The sequence below is a fragment of the Taudactylus pleione genome, unplaced genomic scaffold, assembly GCF_031769625.1.
Source record: "Taudactylus pleione unplaced genomic scaffold, aTauple2 ptg000538l, whole genome shotgun sequence".
Taxonomy (NCBI): Eukaryota; Metazoa; Chordata; class Amphibia; order Anura; family Myobatrachidae; genus Taudactylus; species Taudactylus pleione.
In genome coordinates, this window is record NW_028284940.1 from 227,936 (window position 1) to 244,024 (window position 16,089).

The window sequence follows — 16,089 nt, forward strand, 5'->3', positions numbered from 1 at the left end:
CCTCAGCAAAAGTCTTCCCAGGAGAGGGGTGCTACGCGCTTATACCTGCTAATCCTATAAAGAGAACTTTTCATGTTCAGCTCAGGTAGCCTCCCTGTCACTTGCCATGCGGAAGTTGGCATCTCAACTATCAGCTTCCCGGGCAGCCCTGCCCTCATCAGCGGTTTCCAGCGGACCTCAACTGGCCTCTTCTCCACCCTGCTCAATGGGACTAGCAACCAACCCTCTCAGAACCAGCTTGGGTTCAGGGTCAGTCCCAGTCAGTCTAGGGTGTGGTGCACGTGTCCAGATCCATACACCACATACTGTATACTCCGCATGGCACCACAAAGCGATAGTTCTACGCCTCTCCATTCAGGCTGACTCCCAGTCTGACAACTCCACGAAAGATGGTGAGTTACCCCAGACATCGGAGGTTGATTCCGCCTAGGCTCATAACGACCACTTAGCTCAAGTCTGTATTGATGTCTTGGTAAAAGCAGTCGGATCTGCTTCACTTATTAAGGATTTGGATGCCTCTCTGGCTTCAGAAGCGCCTCTCTTCAAAAGAAAAAAGATGGAGCCGGCGGTCTTCCTTCCCTATGCTCAGCTGGACGATGTTTTGGCAGAAGCCTGGTCGCATCCTAATACAAAATTCTGTGTCCAAACGAGTCTCATCCGTTTATCCGCTTTCTCCGGAAGTTTGGAAAAAGTGAGAATCGCCTCCCCCAGTGGATACACTCATTGCTCGATTAGTAAACTCAACCACACTTCCCATTCCCAATGTGGCTTCGCTCAGGGACCCCGTGGACAGGAAGTTGGAGAACTACCTTAAATCCATTTTTACACTAAGCTCTTGTTTTGACCTTGTTTACTAAAGCCCTAGGTCAATTGCCTGGAGGAAGGACTCCACTCGAGAGCTTGTCGATCTGACTTCCTCTCTATAATGGATATCATCAGGAAGCTGGTACTTGGACGAGGCTGCTATTGATTTGGGAATTCTATCCTCAGGTGTCGGCTTCCTCTGTGGCAACTAGACGGGTGCTATGGCTACATTCCTGGAGTGTGGACAGGGAGTCCAAGAAGTTCTCTGGAAGAGCTCCCTTTTTCCGGTGAGGTTCTATTTGGCCCTGTGCTGGATAAGAATATTGCCACGGTAGCGACATCCAAAACTGCTTTCCTTCCCTCAGCAGTTCTGAGATCTAAAGGATTATCCTTTTTCGTACAGGGTGAGGCAAGAGATCAGTCCTATTCCAGAGTTCAGGGCTCCCCCTCCGAAAGTCCAGAGGCTGCCGCCAAGCTCTAAAACCAGCAAATAGGCCTGTGGCATGACAGGGCAGGTGCCCGCCTTGGACTACCCATCCAGCGCTTCGCCGACGTATGGCTGGGGGGGAGGGGGAGACAGGTTCCAGATGTTATAGTCCCACTTCTCCTTCCTCAGAGGGGGGGTCCAGGGGGGAGGGAGAGATAGGTCTTTATTCAAATCTGTTTCTCGTTACAAAACCAGACTGTTCCATCCGGACCATCCTCAACCTGAAGACACTTCTCGGGGTTCGACAGGCTCAGAATGGAGTCTTTGCTCCATCATGTAGACCATGGAGCTGGGAGATTTCATGGCCTCCTTGGACATAAAAGATGTCTCCTTACATGTGCCTATCCAGGAGGATCATCAGCTGTTCCTCTGTTTCACGTCCTGAGGGATCACTTCCAATTTCGGGTTTGCCCTTTTGGACCATCTGCGGCACCTTTTTTATTCATGAATGTCATGGCCGTGATGGCGTCCATTCTTCGTTGCCTAGGAAACCAAATTCTACCGTACCTAGACGACTGTCCGTGCACAGTCTCCGGACATTCTTCAGGAGCACATGCGTCTCATCCTCGACACAGGCTGGCTGATGAATTGGCGCAAATCCAGCCTGGCTCAGCCTCGGGAAATGCTGCATCTGGGCGCTCTTGTGGATTCCAGAGTAGATGGTTTTCCTTCCCAGGGGCAAGCTGACATCCCTTCAGTCCCTCATCAGGCTTTTTCCACCATAGCAGAGTCTCGATCTAATTCTGTATGAGAGTTTTGGGATGCTGGTCTCCATCTTTGACATGGTGGAATATGCTCAATTCCATTCCCAGCCGTTGCAACTGGAACTTCTATAATGGTGGAACCACTCTCCCCTACTGCTCAGATCCCAAAACGTGTTCTATCCAGAGATGTCTGACACTCTCTCCTGTGATGGCTCCAGTCCTCTCACTTACACAAAGGTCCCCCATTCCTGATCCAGGATTGGGTTCTTCTAACCACAGATGGCAGCTTTCTTGGCTGGGGTGACGTCACTGGCAGTCGCATACCTTTCAAGGCAGGTGGATGGTACGGGAGACGAGCCTGCCCATCAATATCCTGGATCTTTGAGCAGTCCACTGTGCACTTTGTCAAGCAAGACCCTTCCTTCAGCAAGAGGAGCTGAAGGTACAATCTGACAACGCGACGGCCAAGGCGGTAGCAAGAGTCTCTGAGCCATGAACGAAGTCAGTCGCATCATCCGTGGGCAGAATACTTTCTCCCAACCTTATCGGCAGTCTACATCCTGGGAGTCCAAAATTGGGGGGGCTAACTTCCTCAGCAAGCGTGACGTTCATTCGGGCAAGTGGTCTTTTGCTTTCTGTGGTTTTTCAGTTGCTGATCCATTGCTGGGGACATCAAACATCGACTTGACTGCCTCCCGGCACAACCACAAGCTTCCACGCAAGGGACCTGGGAGCTTTCTTGGTTGATGCACTCGCTGTACGGTGGATCTTTCCACTCATGTGTCTCTTTTCTCCGATTACTCTCCTTTCATGGGTTAAAGCAGGAAGGCGCTACTGCCATTATCACACTGGACTGGCCACTGAGGATCTGGTTCTCAGTTTCGGTTATACGGACCTTGCTCTGTGCCCGGAAACTCTCCTCTGTGAGGATCTATTAACATGTATGGCGGGTATATTTTGAGTGGTGGTCTGTCCGCGGTTGGGATCCTCTAATTTTTGTCTTAATTACAGGCGAGCTTCGATCTGGGCCTTTGCCTTGCTTCCCTGAAAGTACAGGTGTCGTCCCTCTTGGTCTTATTTCAAGGAAAGATTGTCTACCAGCTATTCAGAACTTCCAGCAAGGGTTGCTTCAAATTCAACCATCCTTTGTTTCCCCGATAATACCGTGGGACTTGACCATGGTGTTGAGGGCTCTACACAAATCCCCCTTTGAACCGTTGGATTCTATTGCTTTACTAGCTGACGTGGAAAGCGGTAGTCTTACTCGCTATTGCTTCAGCCTACAGAGTTTCTGACTTGGGTACGCTGTCCCACTGCACGCCTTTTCTTGTGTTCCTTCCGGACCATGCTATCCTCCATACCTGTCTGGGCTATCTCCTTTCCTTCATTCATGTTCCTAGGGCTTGTTAAGAAAAAATGGCTTCTTGAGCCTCAGGCGGGTATAGGGGAGGTGGAGACTGTGCTACTACCAAAGTCAACTCCTTGATGCCCAGACTCCTGCGTCTCCACCCATACTCACAAACCCAATGTCCCCCATGGACTCACAGGTAAGACAAATCTCCTTTTATCTGTTTTATTTCCCAGTGTAATTTAGGTAGAAAATACAATTTAAATAGATTTATGGGAGTGTTGAGCTCACTGAAATAGACTTTGCACATGTGCAGTATGTACCCTTGGCAAAGATGATTGTTCCACCTAATATTTTCGCTCCACCCAGGTCACATCCGATGTACATGGCAATTGGCTTACAATAGTTTAGTTAGTACATTTCGGTGTAAAAAGGTTTTTTTAAACAAATATGTATGTTGAAGAACCGTTTATCCCTGAGTGTTTCACATTCTATATACGCTTTCTATGAGGCTGTTATATATTCCAAGTTGCTCTGTACATGTGCTTGCCCATGATCATAGTCCTAAAACATTTCTGAATTATTAGAATGTGTAATCTGCTACGCCATGTTAATTGCACCTCCTGGGACTTAACAAGCGATGAATCCCATGGATTCCAGCATTTAAGGCGGAGTCTATGGGTTATCGCACTGAGAAATTGGCGAATAATTGAATAACCCGGGCATTAAACCTGGAGCTTTTTCCTTGGGTATTTGAATCTGCCCTTAAATGCAAATGCTAGTTACGCCCTGATTCACACACTAATGAATAAGGGTTATATTATATTTGATAAATAGAATTGTTGGGTATATATTGTAGATTGTTTATCTGCCCCCTATCAATGGTTTCTCCTCCGTTAAACTTACAAAGCCCCAAGTGGGTGAGCTCCCCCTTTTTTCGTATACATAAAATATATTTTTTCATTATGCTGGCATAAACAAAAATCCTATCAGCCATCGCATATCAATGAGTTCTATAACCATTGACTAATTGTCTTGGATTTCAATCCAATTGATTTTCACATATCCAGTGACTCAGACTATGTTGAATTGCAAATAACATATGTGCAAATGCACAAACAATACAGTTGCATTGGTTTCAACGAACTAAAGCAGATCGATAAGCCTTAAATGCGTCTGTACATGTACAAGCTTTTCTAAAAAAGCATATGATTATATTCTAAAGTTTTATCTGCATTTCTTCTTTTTTTATATCTTCATTTTCCAAATGTATTTATTTTTTGTATTAATTTTAATTTTTTTCATATTTATATAATTTTCTTTTTCAAATTTATTGTGATTGTTCTCGTGTATTGCGCATATATATTTATACATGCACATCATGCTTATTTGAAATAAATAAACTTTTATTTAAACTCTGTAAGAATTGACGGTGTTGTATTAGCGCAGCCATATTTTCATTTTATTTTATACTTACCTTCATGGTGTTAGGATGCTGCTGTCTGTATTCTGACCACCGGTATCCCATACCCAACCCCTTCCATTTGATAAACATGGTGGCAAAGTAAAGGTTGAACCTAGACCACTCAAAAATCTCTTTTTTAGAGCAGCTCAGGAGTGGTAGTGTGCCACTTATTGCACCCATCTTTTTGTGAAGCTACTGCATTGGAAACTGATGTCCTCTAACAAGTCAAGATAACCAAGCTGGCCGTGTCTGTCTAATACAGGACCTCAGTACACATTGCACAGAGCTGGTATCAGTCTTGAACATTTAAAGTCTATGATCTACTCTTAGAGACTCCAACAATGGTACTGAAATGGGGGTTGAATCATTCCTGAAGGGGACAATAAGGGTACGACCATTAGTCATTTTGTCAACCGCACAGCCAAAAATGCCATCACTGTTTTATTAACCCGAGGTGATGCCAAAAGTCCTAAGGAAGAAACGCTAAAAAGCAAACTTGGAAATCCTGGACTGTGAGCATTTGTAGCTTCCTATCTGTTAGAAGACGTGCTTTTGCAATGGAAGAGCTCTATTCACTGTAATTGATCATAAGCTGTACCACTGACATCATCCCCTGGTCCTCCCAAAAGATGGCAGTGTGGTGCCGGGTTGTCTCCTGCCACTTTTGTGGATCCGACTTGTAGAAATCGAAATTGCCGCAGCAAGGCTTATGCATAATCTAAAGATAAGTATCTTAAGTGCATAGATACCAAAGTATTTTTTGTGATTTATATTCTTTAGGGATTATTCCCATTGGAGCGATAAGTACTTATACAGTATAGAATCGAAAACCATTCCTGAGGGAGAAAACACGCGTCTTCTATTCTCCTAAGACCTGAGCATCGGACCTTATTATGGAACCTGGTGTTGCCTTTTAAATAAATTGCCACCCTAAACTCATGACTCGTTGGAAACGCGCCGGCTCCCACAAATTGTGAGCTAATAAATTTATCCCTGAATATTATTATGAGAGCCAATCTGATAAGAGATACCCCTAGAAATTCTTCAGGGCAAAAGTCCCAAGGAGTCTTCATGCAACATTCTTAACTTGAATAACAGAAGGGGAAAACATCCAATGGTCCTAGAAGACTGTTACTCATAGCCAACAGCTAGTGTGAAATATTTGAAGTTTGGCAACTAAAGACCTGTTGCAGACCATAAACCATAGTGTCAATTACAGTACTGCTAGGGGATCATGCTTGACATGAAGAAACAAGTCAGTTTTTTTATACTTCCTTTTGAAGATGAGAATGAGCCCACAGAACACTCTCTACACCACTATAGAACTGGAAATAGGGCTCCAACTTGTACCTACTCCCTGAAAAACATACACATGGACCAACAGAACACTGAGCTCAACAGAGCTTTATATTGGCAGACTGAGAGGCAGCCGCTTACATGGTTACATTCATTTCTACTTCTTATAACTGTGAATTTCTGCTTGTTAAAATACGGATACTTGACCTTCTAAGATCTGGAGTATTTTAAATAAACATAAATAATCGACAGAATTGTATTATAAACACAGAGAGACATTGCTCTTTAGTCCCCTCATGCTGACTTTTTTTTTTTGTTAAAGGAACCTTTAAGCTGTTTATAGTAATATTTGTATTGAAATTTTATTAATTGAAGTAATATCTAATACGTATTCCTTTTTTTAAAATACTAATTAATGGGATTACTACTGACTAGTGCTGCTTTTGGTTGTCAATAACAGTACCGACAGGTATAACGCAATTGTAGAGTACCACTGTAAAGTGCAGCCTGACAAAACCTGTTTTGTGCACCCCTGTAAGCACAATCTGACAAAAGATAGTGTGATTGTAGTAAAATAAATGTATAAAATAATTGTAGAGTACTGCTGTAAAGTGCAGGGCACAGTTACACTGTTTAAGACATTGTTTAAAGGCTTGCATGTTTAACAAAATGCCCTGCACATTGCTAGATGGATAGATAGATAGATAGATAGATAGATATATATATATATATATATATATATATATATTATAATATAATGTAGAATAGTAAAAATCTCTTGAGTCCTCCTGAGAGACTGGGAACATGAAAGGGCAGAGATCCTGCATGTGACCACTTTGGCTGTGGTGCACCACTATTAATGTACTACCCAGTCTGTAACATAGTGCTTATTAACAACACAAAGAAAACCAAATACAGTAAGCTGAAGTAGAATGAAATGGCTGCCATAAAGCCCTGTACCAAAACACCTACTCATTTAAATTGAGGAGAAACCATTGAGTGGGGTCTGTAGAGAGGAGTTTTTGTAGTATTTAATTTCTACGTGCCTATCTGCTGAACAGCCCTTTGGTAGCAGAGCCCCCTGATTTTAAGGAGAAAATGGTTTATTCATGGAACTCACTCTGCCTTTTACATTAATGACAACATAAGTTATAGTGGAGGTAGGTATTAAGTATTGCAGTATTAAGCGTTGTTCTTATTAAGCTGTTTCTGTATATGTGCATGATGTGTGTGGAGTTGGCATATCCTTGTAATCACTGTATATACAGGTGGAAGATACATGAGGCCTGCATGCTAGCCCTGGGCTCAGTGAAGTCTGTGCTTACAGAGGGTGTACAGAGTGGAAGGGTTCAGTTTGATATGCCTGGCTTCTTGACCGGCGTCATTCTTTCGGACCTCAATCTTTCAGGTGTGTATCTACAAGAGTGGAAGTATATAGTAACAAGAACAATCCACATTTTGATTAGTTCCGCCCCCCCCAAGTTGTATTGTGTCCATTTTATGTTGATTTAGCTATTTCAACCACATCCCCTCGTGTCGTCCAAGAGAAGCTGCGAGTTAGTATAAATTTTATTTAAATCTCTTTTAAACCTTGACAAACACCCACAGCTTCATTTTATGACTTGAATGGGCCGTAGTGCTGCACCTAAAGTGAGTAATTGGTTTGCTCGCCACTGTACAATGACTACAGAAAAATAGGCTTGGTGTAAGCATTCAGAAACTACAATGTTTTCTAGTTTTGCTTAAATAAATTTAGGGATTAAAGCCCATTCTAAAAATGCTAACAAAGCAAAGTCTGATCTGTCTAGAAAGAAAAGATAGAAAGTTCACTTTGCCTAGTAAAATTGCTGCTTAACCAGCACATGGCTAAAACTTTGTAATCGTGAAGCTACAAGGTGCCAAGTCACTAAGTTTTTTGGAGGTTTTTTTGTTTTAGCTATTGCAGAATGGATTAATGCTATTTTTAAAATGTCACCAGTACTTAACTCTGCTACATGTTTAAAGACTGTTATCTAAACCGTTTCTACACATTGAACATATATATATATATATATATATATATATATATATAGTTATATAGTCTTGACCGTATCTTCAGTTGGAAAAAGGCTCAAAGAATTAGCTTAGTTTTCAAAATCTACCTTCAGAATAAGTGTCCCAGAACTGTTTACATGAGTAAAGATTATTCATATTACGCCATATTTATTATTCTGTTAAAAACATTACGTATGCTGATGTACATATAGCACATGAATTAATGCACAACGAAGACTGACAAACATACGCCTAGATGTTGGGGGTATAGGATACTAGAATCTGTATAAGAAATTACAAAGAACACAAAATATGCAGTATGAAACTACCTAGGTATGTATTGGGCAACATTTTGCTAATTCATTTTTTAAACGCCTCAATACCTAGATCTCCAAAGTTGTTTTGCTGAGAATTGAGGTAATCCTACTTCTAAGATCATGTCCAGGAAAAACACTGGTAAAAGCAAAATGTAAAATGTGCTTTAAAAAAAAAAAACTCAAGATATTTTTCTGCATCCACCTCAGTTTCCCCTTTCCTATTGGGGCGCTCTCTCTGGGCTGCAAGTCGATTCACTGCTGCTATGTCTCCAGAGTTGATACAGCAGTTTCTTCAGGCTACAGTGAGTGGACTGCATGATAACCAGCCACCGTCAGTTCGCATTTCTGCCGTCAGAGCAATCTGGGGGTAAGTATATGAATCACTAATTTCACTTTCATATGGATTCTTTTAAAATATATATAAAATATATTTACGGTTCATACTCTCAGGTACTGTGATCAGCTGAAGATCTCGGAAAGCACCCATGTTCTTCAGCCCTTTCTGCCCAGTGTAGTTGATGGACTTATACACCTGGCAGCTCAGTACACATCAGAGGTGTTGAATCTTGTAATGGAGACTTTGTGCATTGTCTGCAGTGTGGATCCTGTATTCACAGCCAATGCTGAACCTAAGATCTGCCCTTTCACGATTGCAATTTTCCTTAAGTACAGCAATGGTGAGGCTTCTGGAAGTGGTTGGGGAAGGGGATTGTATGATTTTTCAGCGGTGAAATATAGTTTTTATTGTAACTTCTGTTTTTGCGGCTCCTCAGACCCTGTTGTTGCCTCTTTGGCACAAGACATTTTTAAGGAACTGGCTCAAATAGAGGGGTGCCAAGGTCCCATGCAAATGAGGCTCATTCCCACGCTAGTTAGCATAATGCAAGCTCCTGCTGAAAAGATTCCAGGTGGTCTCTGTGCGGTGAGTACAGTACATGTTTCGCATACTTTATCTGTTGTCAAGAAGCCCGATACGTACCTGAAGTGGTGGTCAGCGCACACCATCTGATAGAGCAGTCTTACTTAGGTACAAAGTTTGAGACTATAGCCAATGAAGAGCGTTCCTGTCTTTTGAAACTATTGTTTTGCATTGTAGGTTTAGCTTTATTTTTGCGGTCATAACTTTTCATTGTGTATCTGATGAATCATAATGAAACCATGGAATATCTCTTGCAATTTAAGTGTTCACCAATACTATCTGCAATACTGCATTACTCAAACACCTTTTATAAGGGGAGCACTTGACATGGCGATACACTTGTTCATTTGTAGCATTATATGGATTTTGTAGAGTTTTTTCTGACATAAAGGGTTGTACATGCTGCTTGTAAATACTGATCATTTTGAACATTTTAAATACCCTACTGCACAGTTTAAAATTCTTGAGTTTGTTTTCCTTTTTATTTTAGTGCATATTCATGTTATGTTTGTGTGGGGTTTTTATTTTTTATCCTCAGAGGCTTACTATTTGTATCTTCTGCAGACCTCAATTGATATTTTGACCACAGTTGTGAGGAATACAAAGCCTCCTCTCTCAGAACTTCTCATCTGTCAAGCTTTTCCTGCTGTGGCCCAGTGTACCCTGCGCACAGATGATAATACAACTATGCAGGTAACCAGAAGTGTTTGGGACTGAGATCAGCAGTGTTCCAGACTTCTCTGCCACATTTGTCTCAATTATGGTACTGTTGCCTGTAGATCCATGGTATTGTCCTTGTTTCAGAATGGTGGCGAATGTCTTCGTGCTTACGTGTCAGTAGCCCTGGAACAGATTGCACAGTGGCGAGACGAGCAAGGTCATAGTGGGCTTTGGTATGTGATGCAAGTAGTCAGCCAACTACTGGACCCTCGCACGTCTGAATTCACAGCAGCATTTGTCGGGCGTCTTGTATCCACTCTCATCTCCAAGGCTGGTCGCGAGCTGGGAGAAAACCTAGATCAGATTTTGAGAGCGATTCTTAGCAAGATGCAGCAGGCAGAAACGCTCAGTGTCATGCAGGTACTATATGGATAGTTACAGGTGCATTCATTACATTACTTTTATACACTGTGTATTATATGCATCTAGCTGTGTCCGTGACTGGCATCCTGATACCCTTTAGGGGCTAAATTGACTGTTATCTAACCTTCAAAAAGACTGCACCAAATCGGTCAGTTAAAATAATACATTGAAACAAAGGGACATCTACCTGTAATAACATATCATGATGTATCTTATTATAATAGAAACCTGTGTTACAATCTATAACAAACAAATGTGGCTGATCTGATTTCACATCAGCTTTTCAAAGTTTGTTGAAAGCCTGGCAGAATTTCTGCAGAGCGGTTTCCAACTGTCAATCTGTTGCACTTGTATTTAATTTATCCCATGATAGAGAATGTTGACGTGCAGCACAATAATGCATAACAGGCTTCAGTGTAAATTCCTTACTTTAATCAACAAGATTCATGCAGCTCTCTGCTCAGGTGGCACTGTACTCTTATTCTCTGTGCTGCATTGTGCTCTGAAGGAGGCCATATGGTGTGGATGTTGTCTTATTCTCTGTTTTATGATCACAAAGCTTCATCAGCTTATCCTTCTCCCAAATTATTTAGGGCTGTGTATCCCAAAGCTGAGAAAAGCACATGTGTAAAGCAGGAAGATGCTAGAAGCCATAGGGCTGAGTTGTAATAAAAGTTCTTCACTATTTTCAATTTTTATTATATGATTTGGTACGAATATAGATTTGTTTTGTTTGTTTTTTTTAGTCCTTGATCATGGTGTTTGCACACCTCGCAAACTCGCAATTGGAGCCTTTGCTTGAATTCCTTTGCAGTCTTCCTGGCCCTACTGGTAAACCAGCTCTAGAGTTTGTGATGTCCGAGTGGATGAGTCGGCAACATTTGTTTTATGGGCAATATGAAGGCAAAGTTAGGTGAGTTGCTATGGGAGTTCACAATAAGTTAATTTACAGCTAATTCAAAGCTCAAGTAGACAGGGATATCTTACCTTCTATTTCATGTCATTGTAAGTAATTTATTTGCATCATGATCCCCTTAAAGGTCAGTAGTTTATTATTGTATAGTGATTGAGGTTTTGTATCCAGATTTAAAATTAGTCCAGCATGAAATATATATTTTTCAGTCAAAGGTATACATATTTACCCTGGGGCTTAAAACAACCCACAGATGACAGGACATTTGGCTAAAACAGAAATACATTACTTATTCCAAACTGGAGTACAAATGCACACTTCCCTGTGTGGTCTTGGGCTACTGCATGATCCAGGTAATTTTCTTATTTCTACTTCAGGGTCCATAGGGGGTCCACAGGGTTGACCTTGGGGTATAGCTGGATCTGGATCCATGGGCACCACGCAGTTAAAGCTTTAGCTGCCTCCAGGATGCACGTGGGTCCGTCCTCCTCTATACCCCGCCCCCGAGCCACAGCACCTCAGTTTGAGTTGGTGCCCGGCCGGAGTCGGGTCACCTGCACAAGCCCCCAAAAGCTTTTTATCTTTAAAAAAAAAGAGCCTGGTAGATTTTTTAAACAGAGGCTCTCTAGTGTGGCAACGACGGGCTGTCTATGCAGACGCCCACGCTGCCGCTCTCCTTCCCCGCTGGCGCCGCGACGCCAGTACTGCACTGGGGATCGCGGCGGGGGGGCCAGAGTCCGTACTAGCCGGACTCTGGGTACCTCCCTGGACTGCTGCCGGAGTCGCCGGGGATATAAGGTAAGCCGGGAGTCGCCGATTAGCTGCAGCTCGTGGGTATTGCCTGCAAATGCAGTCCTTTGCCCCCGGTCCTAGGGGACAGACCGGGGGCTGCTAGCAGTGGGCTCCCCCTCTGAGGAGGAATACCCCATGGGACCACTAGACCACCAGGGATATATTGGCAAGCGGGAAGCCGGCAAGCCCTGGGGTTAATAGGCTAGCCAGGGGAGGAAGCCTTCCCTGTCTTACGGCTCCTCCCCTCAGCTCAGCGCGCCTTTCAGCACGCAGTCTGGCGTCGCTGAGCTGCAGACTCTTTGGCCACTCCTCCTCTGAGGTCTCTGGTGGCCATTTTCTCTGTGGCAACGCAGATCTCAGGGAGCACGCGGACCGGTCCCCCTGTGTACCTCTCCCCCGATTTAAGGACAGCGTACACAGCACTATAGCCCTCCCAGACACTGAATCTGGGCAGGTTGATTGTAGTGGAAAGGTGCAGTGAGTATATCTTCTCTGCATGGTATGTGACTTTTGCTAGTGCTGCCTGTCTGTGCTTATTTTCCGCTTACTGTCCGCTTATACCTGTCCCTTTACTTCTCCTACAAGCCCTACAGGTGTGTGGGGGAGGGGCGTTTCTACAGACCTCACCTATATAAATCACGTATTTGTGAGGTTCGTCACATAGTGGTGTGCTACACAGTGCCATATTGTGGGCTGTTGTTCAACACACCGGTGATTACGTTTACTTCTACCCTGTTGCTAGATATATTTTTTTGTCTATATAATATATTCTGTCATGTCAGACGAGGAGGTTGAGCGCTCAGTGGCCCCGGTGTTGGCCTCCTGCGGACGCTGTTCTGCAGGAGTGGATTGGGAGGATTTGTCACAGGATGGCCTGTGTAGTCGGTGCCAGGTGGCTCCTGGCCCATCCAGACCTTCTCTGCCGCAGGAACCACCGTGGGCGATGTTTTCTCAAGTGCTGGTGTCTATTGCGGACCGTCTGTCGGTCCCGACTGCTCTCCCTACTAGGGCGTTACCCCAGCCGACCATCCCCCATTCCCCGGGTGTCCCGCAGTTATTGCGGAGTCCTCCTGGGTCTCAATCAGTAGGTCCCTATGCGGGGTTGCCTATGTATATACAGGCTTCCCCTGTGCCGCAGCAGCCTGTGGTACCTTTTCAGGCCCCTATGGCGACTCCTCCACCCTGGGTGGATGTGCTCTCCAACTCCGTGCAAAATTTGGCGGCCGCATCCTCGGCTTTTCAGTCAATGCTGCAGACTGACATGCCTTCTAGGGTTTCGAAACGCCCACTCATGGCGCGGGCGGCTCAGGTATCGGACTCAGAGGGTTCCTCAGATGGGGAGGTCCCTGATGACACTGACTCGGACGCCTCGGTCCAGGAAATGGATACCAAGTTGTCCATTAATGTGCGAGCACTGGTTAGGGCGGTGCGAGCCATTCTTCTTATAGAGGATGAGGCACTGGCTCCTAAGTCGAAGTATCCTAGTTTCAAAAAAACTAAGGTGGCTTCTGCAGTGTTTCCCCTGTCGGATCAGTTGACGGATCATATGGCGGTAGCTTGGCAGGCGCCCAGTAAGAGATTCCTTCCTCAGAAGCGGTTGGCTTCTAATTATCCCTTCCCTGAGGCACATTGTAAAAAATGGGAAACTCCACCGGCGGTGGATTCCCATGTCACCCGTTTAACTCGGGGCGCTACCTTACCATTACCGTCTATATCCTCGCTGAAGGATCCCACGGACAGGAAAGTTGAGACTTGCTTAAAGTCTATTTACTCCCTCTCCGGGGTGGTGGCCCGACCGTCCATGGCCATCTCCTGGGTGGCCAAGGCCATTGAGGGGTGGGCCAATGCATTGGAAGATACCTTCCCGGACGACGCTCCGGATGTCCAGAGGGCGTTGTTGGGACAGATGAGGGACGCTGCTTCTTAAATTGGGGAAGCCTCTTTAGATGCTAGTCTGCTGACTTCGCGGGTATCGGCTGCAGCGGTGTCTGCCTGCCGATCCTTATGGTTGCGGTCCTGGAGAGCGGACTCTGATTCAAAGAAAGGCCTGGAGGCCTTACCTTTCAATGGGGAATTACTATTTGGTCCGGACTTGGACAAAATAGTGGATACCCTGGCTAAATCCAAGTCGGCTTTCCTCCCTTCGGCGGCACTGCCTGCTAAGGTTCGGAGTTCGGCTTTTCGTTCCTTTCGGGTTCAGGGTAAGGCAAAAGGTCAGTCCTTCCCGAGACAGTCGGCGAGTAAGACTGCCTCTAAACCCAAGAAGCAAGCCTGGAATGCTCGGCGCCCTTCTTCCAAGCAGGAAGATAAACCTGCGGCCTGCTGGGACGGGCCTCCCTCTGGGGAACCTCAGAGTGGGAGACCGACTTCTTCTATTTGCCCAGTGCTGGCACAATACCACCACGGATGCCTGGGTTCGAGAAGTGGTCTCCCAGGGGTACGGCCTGTCTTTTCGGCACAGACCACCCCACCAGTTTTTCTGCACGAGTCCTTTTCAGGACAAGACCAAGGCGTTACAGATTCAGGAGGCTGTAGAGTCCTTGCTGAAAGCAGGTTTCATTGTTCCCGTTCCTCAATCACAACGAGGGACGGGGTATTATTCGTCTCTGTTTCTGGGGCAGAAACCCAATGGTTCTCATCGCCCTATCATCAACTTGAAGTCTCTGAACAAATTCCTCAGAGTTCCCAAGTTCAGGATGGAAACGTTACGTTCCATCATTCTGGCGATGGAACCGGGGGATTACATGGTGTCCCTGCATATCCAAGACGCCTACCTCCATGTTCCGATAGCACCAGCGGTATCTGAGGTTCGCTATCCTTCAACACCACTATCAGTTCCGGGCGCTACCCTTTGGTCTCTCCACGGCACCGATGGTGTTCACGAAGATTATGGCGGTCATGGCCGCACATCTTCGGAACCAGAATGTACGGCTGCTGCCGTATCTGGACGTCCTCCTGTTGCTGGCGAGCTCCCCGGAGGTACTGCTTCAACATCTCCACCTGACGATCGCTTGCCTGCAAGCACACGGGTGGTTGATAAATTGGAAAAAGTCCTCCCTGATTCCATCACAGCGGATGGTTCATTTGGGAGCCCTGCTGGATTCGCGTCGGAAAAGGATCTTCCTGACTCCGGAGAAGGTCGCCTCCCTACAGCTGCGGATACGCAGTTGCCGCCTGTCGGTCCATTCGGCTATGAGAGCACTGGGGTCCATGGTGTCGACATTCGACATGGTGGAATTTGCCCAGTTCCATTCCCGGCCCCTGCAGGGGCTGATTCTATCGGAATGGGAACGGGTTACCTCACCGGTTCCGCTCTCAGGTGCTGGTGTTGTCCCCGGAGGTTCGGCAATCTTTGGCTTCAGACAGCTCATCTGGTCGAGGGGCGCCCCTTTTGGATCCCGGACTGGGTCCTGCTCACGACGGATGCCAGTCTCCGGGGTTGGGGGGCAGTGACCGGCTCTCCAGGGTCATTGGTCTGCGGAAGAAGCACTTCTCCCCATCAACATCCTGGAACTGCGGGCAGTATACAAGGCCCTGCAGTCGCCCGGTCCCGCTCTTCACGGAAGGGCGGTACAGGTGCAGTCCGACAACGCCACCACGGTGCCGTATATCAACCACCAAGGAGGAACTCGCAGTCGGGCAGCGATGTCGGAGGTGTCTCGCATCCTGACTTGGGCGGAGTATCACATTCCAGCGATCTCGGCGGTCTTCATCCCCGGAGTCCTCAATTGGGAAGCGGACTTCCTCAGCCATCACGACGTGCATCCCGGGGAATGGTCGCTTCACCCAGAGGTGTTTCAGCTACTCGTGGACAGGTGGGGACTGCCGTAGCTGGACTTGATGGCCTCACGTCACAATCACAAGTTGCCCGTTTACGGGTCAAGGACAAGAGACGCAGGCGCAAGTCTGGTGGACGCGCTGTCGGTG

At 45.7% G+C, this 16,089-nt stretch overlaps 1 protein-coding gene across 1 annotated transcript in view; it reads left to right on the plus strand.

Moving 5' to 3' along the window:
• IPO9 (importin 9) overlaps nucleotides 1–16,089 on the plus strand; it is a 71,166-nt gene that overhangs the window by 39,094 nt on the left and 15,983 nt on the right. Inside the window, exons 13-19 of the mRNA XM_088451148.1 lie at nucleotides 7,373–7,512; nucleotides 8,663–8,822; nucleotides 8,906–9,132; nucleotides 9,229–9,377; nucleotides 9,939–10,067; nucleotides 10,179–10,454; nucleotides 11,204–11,370. Of these exons, the coding sequence (XP_088307274.1) occupies nucleotides 7,373–7,512; nucleotides 8,663–8,822; nucleotides 8,906–9,132; nucleotides 9,229–9,377; nucleotides 9,939–10,067; nucleotides 10,179–10,454; nucleotides 11,204–11,370 (1,248 nt within the window). The remainder of the gene's footprint in view (nucleotides 1–7,372; nucleotides 7,513–8,662; nucleotides 8,823–8,905; nucleotides 9,133–9,228; nucleotides 9,378–9,938; nucleotides 10,068–10,178; nucleotides 10,455–11,203; nucleotides 11,371–16,089) is intronic.